Source organism: Sorex fumeus, unplaced genomic scaffold (genome assembly GCF_029834395.1).
Source record: "Sorex fumeus unplaced genomic scaffold, SorFum_2.1 ptg000034l, whole genome shotgun sequence".
Taxonomy (NCBI): Eukaryota; Metazoa; Chordata; class Mammalia; order Eulipotyphla; family Soricidae; genus Sorex; species Sorex fumeus.
The window spans coordinates 5,840,632-5,867,551 of NW_026606091.1; the positions used below are offsets into that span (position 1 = coordinate 5,840,632).

General features: G+C 38.3%; 1 protein-coding gene across 1 annotated transcript in view; it reads left to right on the forward strand.

Annotated features, from left to right (window-relative positions):
* The window catches only part of CCDC171 (coiled-coil domain containing 171), a 339,207-nt gene extending 316,780 nt beyond the window's left edge, over positions 1–22,427 (forward strand). Inside the window, exon 23 of the mRNA XM_056117342.1 lies at positions 19,999–22,427. Coding sequence (XP_055973317.1) covers positions 19,999–20,226 — 228 coding nt within the window. The 3' untranslated portion in view covers positions 20,227–22,427. The remainder of the gene's footprint in view (positions 1–19,998) is intronic.
* Positions 22,428–26,920: the final 4,493 nt, after the last annotated feature.

The window sequence follows — 26,920 nt, forward strand, 5'->3', positions numbered from 1 at the left end:
CATTATTTAAGCAAATTATAAATTAAGGGGAACTGGCTCAGAATGAGAGTTAGCTAACGATAGTGTTAGCTTCCTGAAAGCAGAGAATTTGTGTCTTAGTGTGATTCTCCATTGAATCCCAGTACCTTGAACACTTTTTGGCATTTTAAAATTAAAAACCAGCTATCTTTAGTTTAATGGCATATGGAGGTTTAAATACGCTTTATACAAGCTTGGTTGAGGGGGGGAATCTATCATATGGAATTGATAATGTAACAGATTTCCTGAAATATAATCTATAGGTACATCATTTTGGAATGCTGTGGTTTATTTGAGCTGCATTATTTTCACAGTTCTATGGGATGTTCTCCCTAGAGATAGGTTTGGTTTGAGACTGTGGAAATGGCCCGATTCTATCAGAAATAACATTCCTGCCTATCATAAAAAGGAAATGTCATTGCCAGCAAAGTGATTTGTTTTGGAACGTACTTCTCAATGCTTGTGATATGAAGGCATTCCACAGATATGAACCCCAGATCACATGATTTGTCCTGTATCTGAAGTGTGACTCTGTCACTCAGAAAAAGACCACATTTCTTTTAATAGAGCATAACCAGTCCCTACAGAAAGACCTAGCTGTGGTACTAGTCATAGAGTCAGTGGCCCTGGGGATCATAGACTTATATATAACCTGCGTGCTTAGTTTGGGAGATGGGAGGGGGATAAAGATCGCTTGTGACATCCACTGAAAAATTGCTATGGAGTTTGACTGTGATTTAGTGGAATAATGAGGGAACATAGCTTAAAATGTCAGTGGAAGGAAAGGCCATGGGAAAAAAATAGGTTTCAAGTTTTAAAATGTGAACTTGTTGCTGGTTTTGTTATGTTGTGTGTGGCTGATAGAATCTTACAGTGTTAGTAAAATTGAGAAAATTTGCCTTTCAGGTAATTTTACATTTTAGATGATAATGTTCTCCTCCTCCTCTTTACCTGACTTCATGCTAATTACACCCTGAGAAAAACATACTGTTTAAGGTTCTAAGTATATAGCTTCCAGATTATTATTAAATTTTTGACATTGAATAAAAAAGGTTTATAAGTTTAAGAGGAAATTCTTCAATAATGAAAAAGTGGTCAGAAAATTTTTGCCTAATAGTTTCCAGAGAGAATATGACATGTGTACATTTGACCACAGAAATTGTAATTTGGCGGTGAGAGTTGCTATGTGGAATTAAATAAAGGCACATAGTTTTTAGTAGTCACTGCACATAGGAGTGGGATGTGTGCAGAGAGGGAAAGTGATTCTCTATAACTGTGTTAGATTGTGGCTATGAGTTAGATAACTGGAGATGGTGAAATAAAGTGTTCTCAGTTGAATTAATGTATTTTCAAAACTTGCCAAAACACTTAAAAACTTGCCCTTTGAGGCCTGTAGCTAACCAATCCAGTGTATTTTGACCACACTTTTCAGAGTTATAATGATACTAAAGTATGGGTTTCGGTATATATAATATTAGTCTTTTATAAGAGATTTTGGTTATAAAATAAGTCACACTTATTGTAGGTAATCTGGAAAAAACAAAAGTTTAAGGGAAAACGTGAATAATTCAGGTACCTAAAAAAAAGTATCATTGTCATTGTCATTTTGTTAATGCCTTTGCATAGCTCATCTAGCTCAGAGTTAAGTCTGTGTGCGCAATCAGCTTGCTACTTATCTTTGCATGAACAGATAATGGCTTCTAAATATTATTTAGCTAAAGAAGTAAAAGTATTTCATGTTGTGAAAATTATGTGAAATTCAGACTTCAGTGTTCAGAAATAAAGCTTTATTGGAACACAGTCATGCCAACTGATTTACGTACTGTCTCTGGTGGCTTTTTTTTTTTTAAAGAAAACACGCTTTAATCAATGTGTTTTACAAAACCACTATTACAAAACAGGGTTTCATGCTTAAAAATTCCAGCACAACTTACTCCAACAGGGTGTCCCTGGTTGTTTTTATAACTGCAGCAAAGTTGAATCGTTGCAACAGAGAACACGTGAACAGCAAAGCATAAGTATGTGCTATCTGACCCTTAACCAAAAGTTTCTTGACCCCAGGTGATGTCTACGCATCTATTCAAAAGTATATATTCACAAATTTTGTAGCTATGTAGTATTACATCTAGTGGCTATTACTTAATACTTATGTTATTATATAGGATTATTTTCAATTTTTGTCTGATTTTATTAATGCAGGCAACCAAATGATAAATAGAATTGGTGGCTCAAATGATATTATTCACTTATGACAGTTGCCAGATTCTAGTCTAAATGGTTCTATCAATTTGTACAGTCACTCACAATTTATAAATGTCTGTGTAGTATTGCTTTCTCTCACATTTAGTGTCATCATATTTTCGATTCAATTTTGATGTGCAATGAATATTACTTTCCCTTTTTTGATTCTTAATGTGGGTCACCATTTTTTCCTATGTTTTAACCAACTGTATTTTGACCTTTGTGAATTGCAATTTTTTATGACTTTTATTCATGATTTAAATAGTATAAAGATAAACTGTGGAAAGAAAGTTTTGAACTTTCAAAGTTTTTCCTCCTGCACTCCAAGGCAGTTTCTTTTTCCGATGATAATTAGCAGTTTCATGCTAAGTTTTATGCTAAAGGGAGCAAGTTTTCTCTATTTTCAGGGAGAAAAAGTATTATTTATACACTTCTGTATATTTATACTTTATTATTTTTGACTTTCTAACTGGTGTTCAGGAGTCCTGCAGTCCTCTTTCAGTGGTTCTTAGCCAACCAGGCAGTAGCTTGAGCCTTGAGATGCCAGGGATTACCTGGGCCACTCGGGCAGTGCTCAGGGGACTTTGTGATACTGGGATCAAACTGGGGCCAGCTGTATGAAAGGCAAGAAGAAAAGTTCCTTAACCCCTGTGCTATCTGTCTGATATCTGTACACATGTCTTTATATATATATATAATATATATTAGATCTCTCTATGCGCTGGAGTGATAGCACAGTGGGTAGGGCATTTGTCTCGCACACAGCTGACCTGGTTGGTCGACCTGAGTTCGATTCCTCTGCCCCTCTCGGAGAGCCCGGCAAGCTACGGAGAGTATCTGGCCCACACAGCAAGGCCTGGCAAGCTACCCGTGACATATTCAATATGCCAAACACAGTAATAACAAGTCTCACAGTGTTACTGGGCCTGCTCAAGCAAATTGATGAACAACGGGAGGACAGTGACAGTGATAGATCTCTCTGTTATATATTTATATCTAATAAATGTTTATATTTATGTATGTATTGTATATTAGCTGGAATGATAGCACAGTGGTAGGGCGTTTGCCTTGCGTGCGGCCAGACCGGCCAAGCTGGGTTCAATTCCTCTGCACCTCTCTGAGAGCCCGGCAAACTACCAAGAGTATCTCGCCCGCACGGCAAAGCCCAGCAAGCTACCTGTGACGTAGTCAATATGCTAAAAACAGTAACAAGTCTCACAATGGAGCTGTTACTGGGCCCGCTCAAGCAAATCGATGAAAAACGGGAGGACAGTGCTACAGTGCTGTATTTATATATAATAGATTAGATCTCTATATTATGTTATATAGAGAGATCTAATACATATTGTCTATATCACTTAATCACTTAATCCCCGTTATTCATCGATTTATTCGAGCGGGTGCCAGTAACGTCTCCATTCATCCCGGTTGCGTGCTAGCGTAGCCCAATGGTATCTGTTCGTTTTAGGAACATGTAGAGCCTCAAACCGATCATTTAGGGTCTTGACGAAGAAGTCTGACCATCTTATAGGTGGGCGTCCACGTGATCTCTTGATGTCTCGTGGAATCCAATCAGTAATGGCTCTAGTCCAGCGGTTGTCTGTAAACCTCATTAGGTGTCCAGCCCATCTGATTTTTGATGTCTTGGCAAATGAGACAGCGTCCCTGATTCTTGAGCATTGACGAAGATCAGAACTCCGGATTCTATCTCTCATTTGAGTGAATCGTGATATTCCAAGCATAGTTCTTTCGATTCCTCTTTGAGAGACCCGAATAGCGTTCTCATCCTGTTTTCGTAGGGTCCAGGTCTCTGAGGCATATGTTAATGCAGGAAGAATAGTGGAATCAAAGAGATGTGCTCGTAGCTGGAGGTTCTTTGTCCTTTTAGTTATTTCTTCAACGCTGTTGAAGGCATTCCAAGCTGCTCTCTTCCTCCTGTGCAACTCAGGTGCCAGGTCATTCATCATGTTGATTTCTCGACCTAGGTATATATAACTGTTGCATTCAGAGATGGTGGTTCCGTTGAAAGCGAATGGAGCGTCAGGAACAAGGCTGTTTCTCATAAACATTGTCTTCGTAAGATTCAGCTGTAGTCCGACCTTTCCACATTCATGGTCAAAGTCGTTCAGCATTTGTGCCGCTTGGTTGATGTTTGGTGTTATTAGAACGATGTCATCAGCAAAGCGGAGGTGGTGTAGTTGCCGACCATCTATCTTCACTCCCATGTTTTCCCATTCCAGTCGTCGCATGATGTTCTCGAGGGTGGCACTGAAGAGTTTTGGTGAAATGGTATCACCCTGCCGAACCCTTCTCTTGATATGGATGATTACTTCTTTGTAGAATGGTGAGATCCTAGTAGTTATTCTGTAATACAGATCATGGAGGATCCTGATGTATTGAGTTTGAATGCCCTGATTGGCTAGGGCTTCAATGACCACTTCTGTCTCAACAGAATCAAAGGCCTTCTTTAAATCAATGAACGTTAGGCAGAGAGGCATCTTGAACTCCCTAGAAACCTCAATGAGCTTGGTTATTGTGTGGGTATGGTTGATGGTGCTGAATCCTTTGCGGAACCCGGCTTGCTCGCATGGTTGTCCTTCATCTAGTGTTCTGCCAATCCTATTTAGGATGACTCGAGTGAACAACTTGTAGATGACAGACAATAGGCAGATCGGGCGATAGTTGCCAATGTCGTGGATGTCTCCCTTCTTGTACAGTAGTACAGTCCTGCTGGTTTTCCATTGGGATGGAACCTTGCGTTCAGACAGGTAGCGTGTGAAGAGTCGAGCCAATGTATTGATGAGTACTGATGGTAAGTTCTTCAGGTGTTCAGGTCTGATCTTGTCTGGGCCAGGTGCTCTTTGTTTCTTTACCAACGAGATGGCATGTTGGATTTCGGAGGGGAGAACATTGGGAACGACATATCCATCATGTGGTATGTGGTATGTGGGCAAGTGGATGTGGCTATTAAAGAGATCTGAGTAGAACTCATGAATAATCTTCTCCATTGCCCTTCTGGAAGATGTGATAGATCCATCATGATGTCGGAGGGCAGTCATCTTGGTTTTGTAGTTGGTGAAGGACAGGCGGGCATTACGAATGTTTTTCCCAGCTTCTGCTGCATCTACCAGTACTGCTGCTTTCCTGTTTTTGAGGTCATCCTTGATGGCTTCTCTGCACTGTTTTGCCAGTTCAGACGTTCGCTTGTGGTTGCCTGAGGCACGTGCCAAGCCACGTTGGCGAATAAGTTCAAGAGTGTTCGAAGAAAGACGGTTTTTTTGTGGTTATCTCTCTCTTGGCATTCCTTGCACAATCATGGAGGTGCTGAATCATTCGATCGTATTCCTCATCAATGTTGTCAATGACGGCATCTTCCCATGTTGCCGCAATAGAGCCAAAGAGCTCCTAGTTGGTGGTTGTTCTGGGAGTCCTCTTCTTATATATAGATATATAGATATATATAGATGTATGTCTATATAGATCTTATATATTGTCTATATTAGATCTCTCTCTTTATATGACCACTCCCTGTGCTGCTTAAGGCTTACACCTATGCTCAAGGACAACTCCTAGAGGTGCTTGGGAGAGCCATAATCTTTGCCGGATATTGAACCTGGCTTGTCTACATGCAAGGCAAGTTCCTTAACCCTTGTACTATCTTTACAATCCCAATGCATATTTAAAAATATGAATGGAGGGCTGGAATGATATTATGGTGGATACAGTGCTTGCTTTGCATGAAGCCAAGCTGCGTTTGATCTCTCAATCTCCATATGGTCCTCCGAGCACTCCCAGGTGTGATTTCCTGAGCACTTAGAAGTAAGCCCCGAGCACCACTAGGCATGGCCCAAACAAAAATATGAATAGATTCTCTTATATACACCCGTTTTCATAGGCATACACTCTTTTTTCATTTGAACATGTTTCTTACATTTAAGTTCTTACATTAAAGTTCCTATGCATTTAAGAAATTATGTTCTGTGGTTGGATTGCTCTCTGGATCCTTTTGTTTCTTTCCAAAAGTATTTTTCTTTAAAAATATTTTTTTGTTGAATCACTTTGAGATAGATTCTTAAAAAGCTGTTCATGATTGGGTTTCAGTCATACAGTGTTCCAAAACCCACCCCACCATCAGTGTATTTTTCCCAGCACCAGTGTCCCCAGTTACTATCCCATCATCAACCCCCACCCTCACCCTGTAGCCTTCCACTATGGCAGGCTCTCTCTCTCTCTCTCTCTCTCTCTCTCTCTCTCTCTCTCTCTCTCAAGTAAAATCCTTTGATGAACACATGAGGCTACGTGGTGAATTTTTGTGAGGATGGCCATATAGGTTTGCCAGGCAGAATTGCTGGACCTAAGGCAGATGCATTTAAAATATGGTCTTCAGAATCCATAAAATACATTGAAGATAAGGTTGGCAAAACCCTCCACAACATTGAAGCTAATGGTATCTTCAAAGATGACATGCCACTGGCCGAGCAAATGAAAACAGAGATAGACAAATGGGACTATCTTAAACTAAGAAGCTTCTGCACCTCAAAAGAAACGGTACAAAAATACAAAGACAGTCAACAGAATGGGAAAGGATATCTACCTAATACCTATCAGATTAGGGGTTGATAAGACACAAGTTGAACTCTACAAAAAGAAAACATCCAACCCCAACAGAAAATGGGGCAATGAAATGAACAGAAACTTTTTCAAAGGAGATATCCGAATGGCCAAAAGGCATGTGAAAAAATGCTCTTGATCACTAATCATCAGGGAGATGCAGATCAAAACAACAATGAGATACCATCTTACACCACAAAGACTGGCCCACATCTGAAAGAACAAAAGCAGCTGGTGTTGGCACAGATGTGGGGAAAAAGGTACTCTCCTTCACTGCTGGTGGGAATGCTGACTGGTTCAGCCCTTTTGGAAAACAGTAATGACGATTCTCAAAAAATTAGAAATTGAGCTCCCATTTGACCCAGCTATACCACTTTTAGGAATATATCCTGGAGAGGCAAAAGAGTATAGTCGAAATGACATCTGCACTTGCATATTCGTTGCTGCACTGCTTACAATAGTCAGACTCTAAAAAAACCCCGAGTGCCCAAGAACAGATGACTGGTTAAAGAAACTTTGGTATGTCTACACAATGGAATACTATGCAGCTGTTAGAAAAGATGAAGTCATGAAATTTGCATATAAATGGATCAACATGGAAAGTATCATGTTAAGTGAAACGAGTCGGAAAGAGAGGGAGAGACATAGAAAGATTGCACTCATTTGTGGTATATAAAGTAACAGAATGGGAGACAAACACCCAAGAATAGTAGAGATAAGGACCAGGAGGTTTACCTAATGGCTTGGAAGCTGGCTTCAAATGCTGGGGGGGAAAGGCAGCTTAGAGAAGGGATCACCAAGTAAAGGGTATTTGGACGACCTGCTCATGTTGGGAGATGCGAGCCAAATGTAGATTATAGATCGAACACAATGGCCAAAATCTGTGCAAACTACAACACCCAAAAGGAAAGAGAGAGCAAAAGGGAATGCCCTGCCTCAGAGGCAGGGTGGGGTGTGGGGGGATGGGGGGGTGGTGGTAGGGATACTCGTATCCTTGATGATGGAGAATGGGCACTGGTAGAGGGATGGGTACTCCATCATTGTATGACCGAAATGCAAGCATGAAAGTTTGTAAGTCTGTAACAGTACCTCATGGTGATTCACTAATAAAAACATTTTTTAAATAATAAAATAAAAAATAAAATCTGGTCTTTCAGCATAAGCTTCCATCTTTGCCAACTTTGTATGAACTTGATTTTCCTTGTCTTCTCAGCAGTGGGTATTATCAGATACCCAGATTTCATCTATCTGGGAAGTTAGAAGTATTTTTTTATTCTCGTGTTTTGTGTATTTATGAATGAGATTTAGTGATTTTTTTGTGTATTTTTGTTACTTTCTTTATTTCTGCTCCACCATACTGCTAATTTGTATTTGATGCAGAAACTTCTGGTTTCTTCTCTTCCCTTCCCTTCTCTTGCTTTTCCTCACCTTCCCTTCTACCTTCCTCTCTCCTTCTGTCCTCTCCCTTCCCCTCCCCTTTTCATTTCTTCTCTCCCCTCCTCTCCCCACTTCTTCCCTCCTCTCTCTTCCTATTCCCTCCGTTCCCCTCCCCTCCCCTCCCCTCCCCTCCCCTTCTTTTCTTTCCCTTCCTCTCTCCATTTCTCCCATCCTTTTCCCCTTGCCTTCCTCTCCCCTTTTTTTCTAATAGAGATTCTGAATATTTCCTGAGTTTTTAAAACAAAACAAAACAAAACCAAGCCACTGTACTTCTGAACTCCCCTGGAGCCTTAACCATATGACTAAGGTTTTGTCAATAGGATGTATATATGTGTGTGGGGGGGGGGGCTGGAGCGATAGCACAGCGGGTAGGGCATTTGCCTTGCATGCAGCCAACATGGCCAGCCTGAGTTCGATTCCTGTGCCCTTCTCAGAGAGCCCAGCGAGCTACCGAGAGTATCTTGCCTGCATGGCAAAGCCTGGCAAGCTGTCTGTGACATATTCAATATACCAAATACAGTAACAAGTCTCACAATGTTACTGGGCCTGCTTGAGCAAATTGATGAACAATGGGAGGTCAGTGACAGTGACAGTGATATATATGTGTGTGTGTGTGTGTGTATAGATATATACATATATATAAGCAAATGTGTTATGATTATAGAGAGTATATACGTATCTTTCGGGGAGAGATTGTTGCTCTCACTCAACTCTACTCAGAGCTTACTCTTGACTCTACTTAAGGCATCATATGAGGTTCTGGGAATTGAACCAGGGTCAGCTGCATGTAAGGCAATTGTCTTAACCCTGTACTATATTTTCATCCCCTGTAGGATGTACCTTTTATATAAGGGGTACCTCTTTTGCTTTGTTTCTCTTTTTGCTAGAAAGCAAACATTAGAGCTATAATGTGAGCAGTTTTGTTTGAATTCTGAAGTGGAAGCCACATACAGAGGCAGTTCCACATACTGAGAAATCCATGATAGTAGTATCTGTGGATGTTAATAGCATCAGATAGCCAAGTTAGAGAGAAACAAATTATGTATTATTTAAGCCACGGACAATTAGAGTTTTCTGCTACCAATCTTAATAAATATATTTTTTTTCTGAAACCAATCTTTCTGAAGCCAATCTCAATAAATATACTATTCTTAGGGCTGGAGCGATAGCACAGCAGTAGGGCATTTGCCTTGCACGCAGTCAACATGGCCGACCCGAGTTCGATTCCTCCGCCCCTCTCGGAGAGCCTGGCAAGCTACCGAGAGTATCTCGCCCGAACGGCAGAGCCTGGCAAGCTCCTCGTGACGTACTCGATATGCCAAACACAGTAACAACAAAGTCTCCAATGGAGACGTTACTGGGCCCACTCGAGCAAATCGATGATCAATGGGAGGGCCTTTACTTTAATTTAGCCTTTTTCTAATCCTGTTATTCCTTGATTTGTATAAGCTTTTTGTGTTTTAAACAAGCCATACTGCAGCTATCATCTAAAACAAATTGTATATCCTTTTTGTTAGATCATTTTTTCAATTTTGGACACATTTTATATAGTATTCTTACATATGAATTCATTTTTATACATTAGTAAACACTTCAGGTGTGGATCTACTTAAGTTTTAAATTCTCTGAGTTGTTGGTACTATGCAAGACACAGAGGAATAAACTCCTTTGCAGTTTTTGGTCATTTATTGCATTTTCTTCTATGAAGTGTGTTGGACTGCTAGGATAGAAGCATAATAGAAGCACAGGAGTGTGAAGGAGAGTAGGAAAAGAAAGAACAAAAGCCAACTGGGAAAATTCTTTGACTCTTTTTCCACCTTCAATCATGTCAGGAAATCTAAACATCCAAGAAAAGAAAATGGGAATTGTTATCTTGTCAGGCACAAGACATTTTTAAAAGTAATTTAAATTAAAGTTTAAATGTTCCAGTGTAATTTAAAACTTCAGCGCTGAATTTTATCTGTAATATAACAACATATAATTTCTTTTGGTGAAAAGACTAGAACTTTTATGTAAATGCTACAAAACTGATTTATGTACTCTAGTTCCATGGATATTTAAATATTGAACTATTAACACTCAGTATTACCAATATAAGCATTTATATTTGGCCTCTAGTGCTATATATATGCACTTCAGTTTATCAGTTGACAGAGATTTGTGTAGTTTTTGTAATGGTTATGAAATAGTGCTGTCTTAGGCCTCAAACTGTTTTCTTTGGGATGGTAGCATAAAGTTATGATTAAGAATATGGGAAGGATGGGAAGGAGAACTGGATAGATCAAGAGTTAGATTCTTATCTGTCATTTATTAAGCTATTTAACATGAAGCTATTTTACTTTTCTGATTGCTACTTTCTTCAATTAAACTAAGGATAATAGTAGTAATTTCTCATCAATTTGGGAGAAATTGAGATAATACCTCAACTAGGCCTAGTAGGGCACCTGATAAAATTACTCGACACATGTTGGGGCTGGGGTGATAGCACAGCAGGGAGGGCGTTTGCCATGCATGTGGGCAACTCGGGTTCGATTCCCGGCACCCCATATGGTCTGCTGAGCCAGGAGAAACCCCTGAGCATCGCTGGGTGTGATGCTCAAAAAAAATACTCAACACTTGTTAACTAACAGTCTAAAGATCAATTTGGAATTTATTAATACTTGAGAAAAATAAAAAGATTTGAGGAGAACTACTGTGAACTATATATTTCTTTGTGTTTTTACTTTTTTTCATTTTTTATAATTTTATTTAGTGAATCACCATGAGAGCAGTTACAATGCTTTTGGGTTCAAGTCTTGGTCATACAATGAAACACCCATATTTTCACCAGTGCCCATTCTCCACCACTAAAAACCACAGTATACCGCCATCCTAAACCCTCCCCCTACCTGTGGGGCAGATGATATCCACATTACTCTCTCTATATTTTGATTATATTCAGTAGTTTGACACCAGACCCACCATTATTTTTTGGGATTTTACCCCAACACTCAGACCTGCTGAAAAGGCAACAGTAGACAATTTGTTATTTATTGCTGGTTATGAAGAACATATGATGTTGCGTGGCTGCAGTAGTGTCCACGCAATTTTTAAATTCTGAAATTTTAACACTTAAATCTGGAGGCATTTTGGCCAAAACCTGCTGGGTTCCAAGATTTGTTCCTGAGACTCAGGGATCATGACCGTTAAGCAGCTTGATCAGAGCCAGAAATGTCATTCATGGGCGGCAACTCCGGGTCTTGTTGGGATGGGGAGGAAAGGGCCGGCTCCACCCCCATCCCATGAGGCCCCATGTGTCTCATCACTGAGAGCCCAAACCTGTCTGCCCAGTGGCCTCTGGAGGATGGCAGCCACCAAACCAATTAGGGGGAGCAGGTGGAGGGACAACACCCTTTCCTCCCTGGGGTGGCCTGACGACAGTAACCTTCTGCAGGGTCTGGATGCATTTCTGCCAAAAGCCACAGGGTTCTGAGATTTGTTTCTGAGTCTCTGGGATCATGGCCGTTAAGCAGCTTGATTGGGAAACAGAGAGGCCGTTTGTGAGCAGCGACTTGGGGTCTCGTTGGGATGGGGAGGAAAGGGCCAGCTCCACCCCCATCCTGTGAGGTCCCACGTGTCTCATCACTGCAGGCCCAAACCTGACTATCTAGTGGCCTCTGGAGGATGGTGGTCACTGGGCCACCAGGGTTACAGGCCAAGGCACGAAACCTGTTCCCATGTGGGTTGGCCCAGTGCTGGCAACTTATTGAAGGAACAGGGCGCATTTCTGACAAAAACTGTTGGGTTCCGAGATTCGTTTCTGAGTCTCCGGGATCATGGCCATTAAGCAGTTCAATCAGGAACCAGAGAGGCCATGCCTCCAATTATATAGCTGAGCCGGAGGTGTTTTGTGGGTGTGTTTCCAACATACCTAACTTTTGGCCATTTACTTTCTTGGTAAACTTTGCTTCAAGTTTTTTGGGTCTAGCCAAAGGCACAGCAGCAATTTTGGGGTATCTGAAAGTCTGACATTGCCATCAGGCTGCTAATGCACTCACCTTACAGGTACAGATTGACCTGTTGGCGGCACCATAACCCCATGTGCTTTTACTTAATCCTATGAGCGATTCTTCCTGTGTTTTAGATAATGATGCAGGATTGGGTGGAAGAACTAGCTCAGTGGACATGCCCTACATGCACAGGGACCCTAATTCAAACTCTGGTAACTCTATGGTCCTTTGAGTAGTGTAGGGTTGCAACTCTATTGGTGTAGGTAGGAAATTCTGGTTTCCCCAGCATTGCTAACACTGAGGAGCATTGTTTATCTCTAGGACTCTGCATTGAATCATCTGACCTAATTGACCAGGAATCACTTAGGAGTGGCCCTTGAGCCTCCTAAACATTGCTTGGGAGACTGTGACCCTCCCCAAACCCAAACCCAAACCCAAACCGTCTCCTAATACACACACAGGGATACAGACTCACTCAAGATAAATGCCTTGTCCAGACTCACATAGTTAATACATAACAGAACCATAGATGTAATCCAAGGCCTCTCCAAGTTTTAAGTACATATCTTTGTCACTGTAATGTGCTAGTTTTAATTAGGAGAATATATATACGCATATATATATGAATATCATTGTAAGATCAAAATTAAGTAGTTGTGTGAGTGGTTTATTTAATTAAGTCATAGATAAATTACCGTATTTAGCCCCAGATACTTTGCTAAGTGCTAGAGTTACATAGTCATGATTCCATCTCAGTGGGTGCTTTTAGTTTTACAGAGAATATGTAAGTGCATGCAAATAAAGAAAACACTTATTTATTTGAAATAATAATACTCATGAAGTAATTAAATAGTGATTAAATGTTGCTTCATTGGGGATAGGGTGAGAAGATCTGCAAAGGCCTTACGATTGACTTACCAAAGAACAGAAAGGTGACTCAGAGAGAGGAAAGACGAGAGGTGGTCTGAATAGTTGACCATCACATTAGGGACTCATAAGTTTCATGTAACTATTGCAAAATATAAAGAAGGAAATGGTGAATAAGGGAGAGTTTGTGAGTTAAGGAGCAAGAGCATCACCTGCAGATTTGCTTATAGGGAGCTTGAAGAATCAAGACCATTAATCCAATCAGCCTCCCACATTGACTGGGTAGCTATGATTGACCTTCCTTCATACTATCTATGTAAGCAAGTACTCTTAGGTTGTTTCTGACTTCATACATGCCCCTACCTGTTATTAACCCCCCTTACCAAAATAGTTCATTTCTTACAATTTGGTGAACATACAATAATGCATAATTATCACCCCCAATCCACAGTTTTTATTAAGGCTCAATTTGTGAAATACACATTATTTGTTTGGAAAAATATTTCACTGTCACTGTCACAAATATATAATGACATAAATCAGTGTTCTATTGTCAGACAGTTTCGCTGTCCAAAAAATACTTCATTTGCCACCTCTTCATTTCTCCACTCTAAACCTTAGCAAATATGAATCTTTATAATGTGAAAACAGTTGTTAATGGCAAGGGAAAATGAAAAAAAACAAATTTTAAAGCATACTAAGTAATGATGTTAGAACATGGGGTGATGTGGTATATAGGTGATGTGGGTAGAGGGATTGAAGAACTACAGAGAAACTTTTGTACTTTATAAGCTAAATGTCACTGTCACTGTCCTCCCATTGTTCATCGATTTGCTCGAGCGGGCCCAGTACGTCTCCATTGGAGACTTTGTTGTTACTGTGTTTGGCATATCGAATACATCACGGGTAGCTTGCCAGGCTCAGCTGTGCGGGCGAGATACTCTCAGTAGCTTGCCGGGCTCTCCGAGAGGGGTGGAGGAATCGAACTCGGGTCGGCTATCTATGTTGGCTGCGTGCAAGGCAAATGCCCTACCGCTTTGCCATCGCTCCAGCCCTTTATAAGCTAAATAAAAGCTTTAATTTTAAAAAAAGTACTCCACTATGTAGCTGTTAGAAAAGATGAAGTTATGAAATTTACATACAAGTGGTACTACATGGAAAGTATCATGTTAAGTGAAATGAGTCAGAAAGAGCGGGATAGACACAGAAAGATTGCATTCATCTGGGGAACATAAAGCAACAAAACGGGAGACTAACACCCAGGAATGGCTGAGATTAGTACCAGGAATTTTGCTCCATGACTTGAAGGCCAGCCACATGTGCTAGGTGAAAAGGAAGCTCCGATAGAGAAGAGAGCACCAAATAAAGGGTGTTGTGAAGACCCTCCCAGGGTGGGAGAGACATGCTAAAAGTAGTCTATAGACCAAACGTGATTGCCACTCAATGCCTCTCTTGCAAAACACAGTACCCAAAAGAAGAGAGAGAGAACAAGGGGGAATGCCCTGCCACAGCGGCAGGGTGGGACGGGGGGGGGGATGGGGGGTGGGAGGGATGCTAGGACCCGTGGTGGGGGAGGATGGGCACTGGTGGAGGGATGGGTACTTGATCATTGTATAACTGAAACCCAAGCACAAAAATTTATAAGTCTATAACTGTACCTCATGGTGTTTCACTAATAAAAAAAAGATAATAAAAAAAGAAAAAATATATATATGCATATCTGTAAAAAAAATAAAATAAAAAAAGTACTCTTAGGTTGTTTTCTATCTAGAGATAAAAATATGCCTCCCCTTACATAATCTTGGCATATTTTGATATCAGTGAAGCAAGATCCAAATTCTTCTGTACTAATATTTAATGATTCATATTTTAATATACTTACATTTAATATTTAATGACTAATATTTAATTATAATGATAGTTATATATAGGTATACAAATATGTATCTGTATATAAATAAAATATATGTGAATGTATAAGTATGTATTTAATAAGGTTAATGTATTTATGCATGTGCATGTATGTATATATATACATTCATATTGGAAATATTATCAGGCATCCCACAATAGAAAATGAGAAATATGATTATTGTCAATTCTGTTTCTCAAAACTGTAGTCCTATGATACCAGTATGGCAGAACTGGAAAATGTATGGACTTTGGTCGACAATTTTAAAGGAAGAAAATGAGATATTGGAAATTAAGACTCTAAAGGAAATAATATATATGATATAGTATAACGTATTAATAAATAACACAGAAATGGTGAGGTGGGGTGGTAGTACAGCAGGTAGGGCATTTGCCTTGCACACAACCAACCCAGATTCAATCCCTGCCATCCCATATGGTCCCCTGAGCACCGCCAGAAGTAAATCTTGAGTACAGACCTAGCAGTAACCCCTGAGCATTGCTGGGTATGATCCAAAAAGCCAAAAAAGGGGGAAATAAAAAGAAATGGTGAGGGAGTCTCATTGTGAGGCCCTCTGTTCTTTCATTAAAGTGGAACTGTGCTTTGTACTTAAAACTATCCAAGGCCAGGGAGACAAATCAGGGATTAGGGATGAAGTATACCGAAGTTCAAATGTCAGTGCCACATGCTCTGTCCTCTACAGCTCTGGGTATATCCCTGGAGTTCCCAGCACTCCTGTCGTGGCCTGGAGACCTCCAGCACCACTGGGCACAATAGCACTGCATCATTGGGCCCTATCACTGAACTGTTCAGCCTGCCAGAAGTGGCTTAGTATGCACCTGAGCACTGCTTGGGAGGTTTTCCACCTAAAGAAAAGCAGCCAGTAATTTAGGGAGCTTTAAAACATTGTCATAATAAATGTCCTACAGAATTTAATTGAATCCATGTCATGTAAATTGTTGCTAATCTTGCTATCCTTCTGTAGAACTTGAGTGTTATCAGATGTCATGTGTATTGCAATTACACCAATGTAATCACATCAACTTCAGAGCTGGACACAGTCTAACTCCTCCTTATTTTATAGGTAAGGGTGGTGAACCCAAGATGGGCAAGGTCACATGCCCCAGCAGGATCATAATAGAAAAGGGAGGAAAAACAATAGTCTTTGGATTGCTAGTCAAGTGTTTTTTCTCTCTTATTGTGTGCCCAGCAGAATCTTCTTGAAACACTGTTCAGGATTACTAAGCTGCATTGCTCTTTGATTTTTATATACTAGATTCTGGAAGACTTAACTGATCATAAATGCTACATAGGAGACAAATGGCTCAGTGTCATCATTTCAGAAGCTTTGGTCTGCAAAATGGCTTTGATTTATACTCAATTTATTGAGTGATTATCTTATTATTAGACTAATGCTTTATTTATTTTTTGGTTGAAAAAACACTCTTAGACAGCTAAGATATTAAAGTCCTGAAAAATGGCTATAGGACATGTCCAATTACTATATTTCATAAGATTTTTTAAATGCAGAAATTTAGTAGACACACTTTGTATTGTGAATATATATTTAGCTGATAGACTTTAACAGTCTAAATAGAATCATTTATAGCTTATTGAGTAAATAAAAGTACTTCCATAAAGATTCACATGACAACTAGCTTTTATTTCAGGTAACTAATATCTTTTTTAAAAATTGCTTAAATTTAGATTTACCTGAGTGACTACTAGAACATCTCAGCAGTTTAAAAACTATTTAAATGACTATGAACTTTACAGGTTTAAGTTATAAGATCAGGTGGTGAATATTAACTTTTAATAGTTTCTGATAAAAAGTTATTTAACTTGTCTTTTATTCTTTGTTATAATAAAAATGCCCGACATGTTTCTGGATATTATCTTTAACAAGAAAAATAGTTCTTATTTACTTGTTATTTTAACATTGTATCCTGAGATCAAAATATTACTAGAATTTTTGTTGACAGTTTTAAGTCATTAGGTGATATAAAATCAGATCTTAAATTATGTAATAAAAAAGAAACTGATTTTCTAACAATGTGAATAGAAAACAACTCCACCTCAAAAGTTTTTGTTTATACATAAGTAAATCTATTTAGTTGGTGGAGAATTACTTTTGAGGAGCGAATATATTTAAGAATTTCTCCTTTTAAAGCCCTTTTCCCAATGTGTAGGTCATATGGTCAGAAAACAATATGGGAAAAGTGTGACTAATTTGAAATGTTAGGAAAGCACACAATTCCTCACTCAATACATTGAAATATTACTTAAAACATGGTTTCAGACACATGTTGGAAAATAGACATGGGGGAAAAAAGGCCAAAGTCTTACAAAAGAGCACCTTCTAAAAGTCCCTTATAGGGTGCCAAGATCCAGTCTAATAAGAAGAGATGAATGAGCAAGTGGAGACCTTCCCTGAAGGATGGCCTTCCAAATACGAAGTGTGTTTGGTTGATAGAATTGCATGAACAAAGAAAATGAAACTTCACGTATATAGTGGAAGGTTGAGTAGGTTAACTATGTATACATTATACATGTATAATGCAAAGCAGAGAGTGACTGATCATTTTGGCAAAACCACCTCTATCTAAAGCATCAAGAAATAAATGCCCTCAGTAAACACATGACCTTCCTTGGCCTGCTTCTGTCCATTCCTGTCTTCACAGTTTTCTTAGATCAGAAGTTGAAGTGTAAAGATGTAACAACAAACTTTTGAAGGCCTACCTGCCAATATTCTTTTATCATAATAAAACACACTATCACTCAAACTTTTATCCAGATGAAAATCAGGTGCCATTGTCTTCCTCTCTTCTAGCATTCCTTTCACCTGCCCCTGAGGTCTGGCGGAGTTAGTTGGTAAAATAGCCTTGTAGTTTTTAAGCATCAAAATCAATCAGGTAAAGATGCTGCCAATTCAGTCACACAGCTAATAAAATATATCAGAAATGGAATGGATCAAATAGCAACGAAAGTGCAAGATGCTGGGTTCCAAACTGACATGCCACATCCACTATTAAGGTCCTGCAAACCAGACCTTGCTCCTAGTCAGAGTCAGCATGTGTCCAGGGAGTTCTCTGCCTTGTGTTGAGAGAAGTGAAACCCTCTCTTTCATAGAACCATTCAGGAGACCATTTCAGGTATTTTTAACTGCTCACATAAAGAGATGATTTCTGTCAGCTGTAGGCTTGCAGTGGAGTATCAAGAAATCAAAAGAACAGAGATCAAAGAAAATTGCTGAACTAGGTGTTAGATGCAGCCATTGATTTTTCTCCAGTTGTAGTTAAAAAAATTTTTTTAAAAAATGGCAATAAACAACAGTTGAATTTCTAACACCAGTGGTGACTTCACTCTTATTTTTACATGTGGAAAAAGTTGATATAAATATGATTATAAAGTAGATCCTTATGCTTCACACTATTTTGTTATCAAAACGATGGGAATGTATCAAGGATATTTAATTTTGTGAGAAAACCTCTAATATAAAGTGTAATTTTTTTGTGGAGATACTTATGACTGGGTTTCAGCAAACTTTATTGGGTGGGCTATAGAAAATTCTGGCAAAAATTTATTACTATTTTCATACTATCTAAAAATGTCATAAGATAAAATTCAGTCAATAAAAAAATAAAGATACACTGTAAGGTAGCAACAAAGGGCCATAGGCAACACAGCCATAGAATTGATCTATAAAACTGAGTTTGTGGGGGATTGAAAGATTGAAAGGGGCCATTGGGGGATGAAGGTGGGCAAACTGGGGATGGCTGTGGTATTGGGATTATGTACACGGAAAACCATCGTTAACAATATTGTAAATCACAGTACCTGAAGCAATTTAAAATCATAAAATAATAACTATATTTCACTAGTTTGTTCATATTAAGTGTTACCTATTGATTTTAGTTTCTTTTAAGGCTTAAGTGTGAGTTTACTAACTTATAAATTCAGTTTTCAAGTTCTCCATGAATGTGTGGAACTTTTTATCTTATTTTCAATAGTTTCCGGATCCATAAAGATTTAATGCTACAGAACAAATTATTTTTATATTATAATACCACATTTTGATACATTACATCCAAATAGTCTCTATTGAAATAGGATAAATACTTTTTTAGTAAAAAGTAAAGGCAAAAACATTCATTTCACTAACATCTATGTACTAGTGTGACATTTTTACAGATCATTAAATTAACTTTTTTCTTTGTGCTATGGATTTTAATTTTGGTAGACTGATATAATTTGAGAATATAAATATCCATAGATTATATTCTAGACAGTTTAATATACTGTGTTATAAAGTATATATGTATATTTTACATGATGTTACTGTTATAGTATTACATGTAATTATTATTGACATTGGTTTCTATAAATTTCCAATGGATGGAAGCAGAGGTAAAAATGCACGGCTTTATTGACCCATTGATTCAGTAGCTTTATGAAAATTTTATATGAAGTTTCATGTTTAGGCAAAATTCTGTTATTCTAAAAACATTGTTTTTGTTTTGGTGTTTGGGTCACCCCTGAAAGTGCTCAGGGCTTACTCTGGCTAGGCATTCAGGAATCACTCCTGGCAGTGCTCAGAGGACCATATGGGGTGCCTTGGATAGAACCTGGGTTGGCCATTGCAAGGTAAACACTCTATCTGCTTACCTGATATACTATTAATCTGGACCCTGACACAATTCTTTTTACATTTTCATTTAACAACAGATTTTTGTCACACTTGGAAAATAACTTAATATTTATTGTCATCGGAGTTGCTTAAACAGTCATTTCTACTCCATTTCATATTGCAGTGATTGTTAATTCACTCCCCAGTTTAAGGTTTACACTCCATTTAACAGTTTCTATTCTGTTTCTCTCTCTCTCTCTCTCTCTCTCTCTCTCTCTCTCTCTCTCGTATCTCAGATAGGATCACGAGACCATTCAAATATCTCCATGCCTTCAAGAGCTGCTCTTCCTGCTGGCACAGTAAATGTTGGGGATTTCTTGCCCTTGAAAGCTGAACTCGATACTGCTTACACTTTCTTAAAGGAGTCATTTATACAGCCTGTGCCCCACACGTCATCAGCATCTTACTCGTCTCCAGCGACTATGTCTTCTAATGCCAAAAGGCCAACTCAGATTGGATTATGACTGTATTAAATAAAAAGAGATGCAGGAAGAGTTACCAGTACAATTAAAATTGCTTTAAGGTAGATTGGATTTTTCTTATCAGTGGAATTTTGTTTCAGCACAGCTAGGTGGTGGGTTTTGAAAAATTATGTGCTGCTATCTTGATGTGTACAGGTATCTCTGTCTCCTGAAATAATGAAATAACCAACTTTTTTCCCTTCTAAGTTTTATTTATTATCACAGTTGCTCATTTTTATGTAACATATTTTTAAATGTTAAAGAATGACACATTTTGGGTAATTTCCCTCTGACTTAAAAAATCAATAAGCCATTTTAGTCTCTATCTATCAAAGTTGTTTCATACTTGTCTATTTTAAAGCAGAACTGCAATACTTTAATAGGATTGAGAGAGCTATTTGAAATGTATGCCAATGATTCCTGTCATTTCATGGCAGCCCTGCCATGGTTCACTGAGCCCCCTCTTCTCTCTTGTCAGCTCAACTGAAGACAAGCATTTAGTTGCAAACTTTAAGCAGGTTGTGCAAAACAGAAATGATGTGGCTGCTTCTCCTCCTGCACAATAATGTCACTCCTGGTCAATGTGAGAAGGTCAGGTTGCTCCTTGTAAAGCTACATGATACCACTTGCCCATTTGAACAAGTTAAGTTAACTGCTGAATCTGGTCCCTGCAGGCACTGAAAACTCATCCTTTTATCAAGTCTGCATTTGGTAAGAAAGTAGAGCAATCGTGCTGGAAGGATTTCTGCGGTATGTTTAGGCACTTTTTAAAGGACAGTTCCTTCCACAGCATAGCAGGTAATATATTTCGTATAGGCCGAAAAACTTCAAGGTAATGGCTGTTTTGACCTTCAAAATAGACTCCTTTTTTTGTTTTTGTTGTGGGCAGGACCCAAGAGTGATGCCCATCTTTGATGCTGACAGAATTTAAAACAAGGCCATTGCCCTGCATTTTCTGCCTTGTAGCACACAAAAGTAAAATTGTATGTCAGGCCGAGATGTCGGGGAGCTGACAAGATGCCCCAGTGACATTTCAGCTAGAAAGAGCAAGTGTCTTGCAACCAAGTGGTCAAATATCAAATAATAGGTCAAGCAGGAAGGAGCTGAGTTCTAACCACAAAGAGGTTTCTGGTAACTTACTTGACAAGCTTTTGGGCGCTTTGTGGCTTGACAAAGTGATGTTCTGTTGGGTATCGCTAGACAGACTGTTCTTTATCGCCTTCAGAAGATCAGACATTGACATTGATTAAACTCTTTAACCCTTAAAGGTTAAATCCTCACCGTTTGCATTGTGGTAAGTGTAGAACAAAAGGACATTCGTAATATGTATTTGTTTTTGTATTAATCACTTAACTCCCAAGTGATATTAACTTCTGATGTGAACCATATTTTTTGACAAGTTTTGATGCAAAAATCCATATTTTTAAATTCTTTTTCACTAAGGACCATTTCATTCTTGATACATTAGAAAATAACAGTATGTTTTCTGGAGTCTCTATTATCTTATTTTTACAGTTATATTTGATTAAAAAATACTCAACTTCTGAGAATTTTGTTTTTATTGGTCTTGGTAAAATAAATTTGCATGCTGACATTTTGTTATTAGCCAAATCAGCCAAGTGATTTATACCATTTGACGTAACAGAGCACTACTATGTAGTTAATGCAATATTCTATCTTACTGAGCCACAATAATTAGCTTTACATAAATCATTGAAAGTTCTTTGTGTAGAGTAAAATGATATCTCTAACCACATTTCTCTTAATTCCTTGCTTGAAATTCTTTTTATGAATCATTGAATATTATAGAACATGCCCTGTGAAATATCACATATGTGAAATTCAACTTGCAATTTCATTGTAATGTAGATAATGCTATTGATTGTTTTTTAGAGATCATATAATAATTTTTGTACATTTCAAGACTCTCTTCTGCCATTCCATACAATAATTAAGATATTGTCATATAGAAATTTGTATGCAGCTTTTAACTCATGGAATATTGCTGAACTTCCAATCCTCACTCTGTAGAAAAACATTGTTGTTCTATTCCACTTATGTCTGTACTTATGCATTTATGTATTTTTGTGCTGAATGTTTTTTCAGGTTCCACTCATTTAAGAGGAATGAGCACCTTTGTAAACTTTGCCTTGGTTTAGGCAAAGACCTATGGTATTCTTGCCATAATTATATAATCTATTAAAGGTATAATACCAAAAAAAATACATGTCTCTGTCTCTTTATGTGGGAATTTGATTTTACAGATATAGCTGACCCAAGTTCAATTCCTCTGCCTGTCTTGGAGAGCCTGGCAAGCTACCGAGAGTATCTCGCTCACACGGCAAAGCCTGGCAAGCTACCCGTGACGTATTCGATATGCCAAACACAGTAACAAGTCTCACAATGTTACTGGGCCCACTCGAGCAAATCGATAAACAATGGGAGGACAATGACGTGACAGTGACAATAAATTCTGACCTATAAATTTCAAAAGATTATTAAATCAAGGCATGCCACATTTATAACCCAGAAGTTGCTAAAGGCTGCAGAGACTGAAGGATGAGCTTCCTGAGTGTCATTAGTATTCACCACCAAATATAGTAACTTTTATACCATATGCTTTTTTCCCCCAGAAGTCAGACCCAGCAGGAGGAGAAGATTTAATGACACGTCCTATGGAGATCTGAGAAACTCTAGACTGCTTCTGAGCACCTTAGTGACCAATCGCTGCATATTTGAGATCTGTGTTGTGTTGGCAAGGACAGTTGCTCTATCAGCTTCTTTGCCTCCTTAAGAATGATGTGTAAAATGGCATATCTCAGAGAAAGGCTTCAATTATTCTTGCAGGGAAAAAGAAATTTTACTGTACACCTTAATAAGTGGATTTTCTTACTAGCCTTCTGTGATCTGGAGAAATACCTGTGTTATCCATCTTTATCAAAGGAAATCTTAGAGGCTATTATTCTGATACCTGAATCACACTTACTTTGTTGGAAACTTGCCTGTCTTTTTTAACATAAACATTTCAGCATGACACAATGCAAATGTAAAGCTGTTTAGAATCTCGTGAAAATTACTAATTCTGTGTAACTTAAAGATGTAGATGAATTACCTTTTAAATAATCACTTTAATATGCCAAATATCTGACCATTATTAAATTATACAAGAGTTCTTCTTGTGCATTCATAATATAATTCTTCTATTGAGTGCTTAATTAGGTCATTACTATTTTCATATTACTTTACATAACAGTTTTATCTGAATTCATTCTGTAGTCCATAATGAACAATAGTAAATCAGTCTACTTTTGCTGTGTATTTTTTATAGCCAAATTTTCTAACATAAAGGGTGGAAATATTTATTGAGCAAATATTCTGTGCTAGCTTTTATAGTAAAGCTAATGCTCCCACAATAAACCTCTAGGATAGTTATTAGTCATCACCATTTTATAGATTAATATCTGAGTACCTACAAAGTTAAGCACTTGAGATCACAGAGAACTTAATATCTAGTGCAGTCAGAGCTGTAACTCCAAAACACATACTATTTCCGTTTTTCCAGGTCTGACTTCAAGATGTAATTCATACTTATTAAAGAGAAAGAAAAATTCCAAAATATCCCAACCAGTTAGGAATAATTTTGTGTTTTAGTTTTGAAATGTAGACCACCTGTTCTTTGATTAGAAAGAACTAAGCATTACTTTATCCATAGATAATTTATCCATTCATATGACTAATAACATAAAGAATAGTGAAGTTTGAATCTGTCTTCACAAAGACCAACTCCCTATATGTTACCCGATGTCTTTAGGATGATCTGAGACACCACATGATACTCTCAGGGAGTTTTCCCTCATTTGAAATATGTTAATAAAGAGTCATTCTGAAAAACTGACTTACCTGTGATACATTTTGAGTAACACCGAAAGCTTTAACATAAAATTCTAGACTAGAGATAGGGCTTATGACATATTTTTTGGACTAGAGTGGCAGACTAAATAATGAAAACAGACTAAAAAAAGTTATCACGTACTATTATCTGGAACCTTTGAACTCATGAAAAAAAGGAAGCTAATATGCAGATGTAACTAAATTAAGATCTAGTTTGAGATTAGGAAAATACCTTTAGTTTCTAGTAGGCCCTAAAAGCAATTACCAATGTTCTTATAAGAGAGAGAACCTGATGGTGATTTTGCTACAGAAAAGAGAAATTGATACAATTATGGAAATATTTTTGTGCACTGTACTTTGCTTTTTTAAAAAAATAGGGGTGGTGTTGGGGGACAAACCTGACTGTGATCAGGGTTTAACCCTGGATTTTTGCCCATAGATGACTCCTAGTAATGCTCAGAGACCCTATGCAGTGCCAGGGATGCAGCCCGGGTCATTTGCATGCAAGGCAATCATCATACCTTAATACTACTATTTCTTCACCCTGAATTAATGCACTTTGAAGACAGAGGATGTGATTGTGAGCTAAGGAATGGAGATGCTGCTAAGAGCTATAAAAAGCAAAGGTAAAGGTAAGGATTTCTTTTTGTCACAAGTTTATGGCCATTTGTTACAGTAACCATAAGGAAAATATGTAACTAGCAAAGTTAGTTTTTGGAGATTTTTTTGGCCAGGGAGGGGGGTGCGCAGTGTTCAAGGTTTATTCCTCACTCTCCAGTATTGGATATACTTCTGGCAGGCTCCAGGATAATATGCAGTGCTATGGATCAAACTTGGGCCAGCCACATGCAAGGCAAGCACCCTGCTCGCATTACTATTTCCCTGGTTCTATTTTTAATTAGTGTATTGAGGCCAGAGTGTGTATAGTACAACAGGTAAGGCATTTCCCTTGCATTCAGCTAACTCAGGTCCAATACCTGGCATCCCATTTTTAAATTAAGGCCCAGTGATTTACAAGGTTGTTCATAATGTTTCAGGCATACAATTATAAAAAATTTAATATCCTGATAGCAAAATAATGTCATTTAATTTTCTAAGCCTCTATAACTTGAATTTCTATTTTTAGGTTTCCATTTTCCCTCAATATAATAAACTGATTTAATACTGAGGCATTTTATTCATACTCTACTGTCAGTTTTAATAGTATTTTAATTATCCTGTGATTTCAATGATTTTATTTTTTACTGTTTTAAAAAGATATGCTTTAGATATATTAAATTTATCTTAAAGGTCTACTTTAAGTTTCACTGCCATGAAATAATTGATAATTTTCTAAATGAAATAATACATAGATTTTATTCTTTGCATTGGTAAAATCATTGTTTTTTCCCTAATGATTTAGTTTAAGAAGAACAGTTTTACCTGAGACAATTAAGAGTTCAATTAAGAAATCTAAAATATTAAAGATTTACCTAGAGTGTTAAATGTTTCAAGTATAGCAGCAAAGCAACAAAACCTCTGGTCTATTAGGAATACATCTATTCTGCCAGGTTAAATGAGATGTAAGGGTATACATTTGCATATTGGTAGAAAAGCTCAATTTTCTCTTCTTAATCTTGACAATTTTATTAGAACTGGAGTGATAGCACAGCGGTAGGGCGTTTGCCTTGCACGCAGCCAACATGGCCGACCCGAGTTCGATTCCTCCGCTCCTCTCGGAGAGCCCGGCAAGCTACTGAGAGTATCTCGCCCGCACGGCAGAGCCTGGCAAGCTACCCGTGACGTATTCGATATGCCAGACACAGTAACAACAAAGTCTCCAATGGAGACGTTACTGGGCCCGCTCGAGCAAATCGATGATCAACGGGAGGGCCTTTACTCTTTTCTGACACTGCAATGTGGCGGTTGTGTATATGTAGAAATCATATGTCCTGTAATTCATACTGTGGGTGATTATGTACTTTTCTAAGAACTTTTCTCAAAAAATTTGTCTTTCTCCTCCTCTTCCTCCTCCTCCTCATCCTCCTTCTGTTTCCTCTTATCTTCTTCCTCCTCATCCTCCTCCTCCTCCCTCCTCCTCCTCTCATCCTCTTCCTCTTCCTTCTCATCCTCCTCCTCCCCCTCTTCCTTCTCCTTATATAAATTGAACTAAAGGCTCCCACATGAAAAGAAAATGCTTTACCTCTGAACCATATCCATGGTCTTCGTTTACTTGCTTTAAACAGATCTGACTCTAAAGTTCTCCCAACTTATTATATGTAAAATAAAATTTCCACTGACAAATTAAAAGGGGAAATTTGTTTTTAGTCTTTGCAGTCCTGAAATCTAATGAATATCATATACTGTTTAGTTGTAAAATATCAGATACAGTATGGGAAGGAGATAGGTTTGTTTTTCACCCCCTCTATCCGTATTTTCCAAAATTAGCAATAGTGCTGACTGGTACCACCCCAGCCATCCAAGGTGGTGGGGTGAGGGTGGAGGGAGTGTTAGTCTCAGGTGCCCTTTAGGTGGGAGGGCTTTCTGTTTCCTCAACTTAACCTACTGATACTATCGATACCTGCCCTGAAATTTATATTAAGCAACATTGAGTGTCAGCCATTGGTGGCTGGTTTTGTGTGTGTGTGTGTGTGTGTGTGTGTGTGTGTGTGTGTGTGTGTGTGGTGTGGGAGGGGTGGAGAGATCAATTTAAGTAGATTTTTGAGGGGGTGCTGAGTAGTTTTTTCATAAAAAATCTATAGTGAGCCAAAGATGTTTGGGAACCTCTGCTATCATCTGTGTGGATGCTGAAGAGTGTTTTCAATGC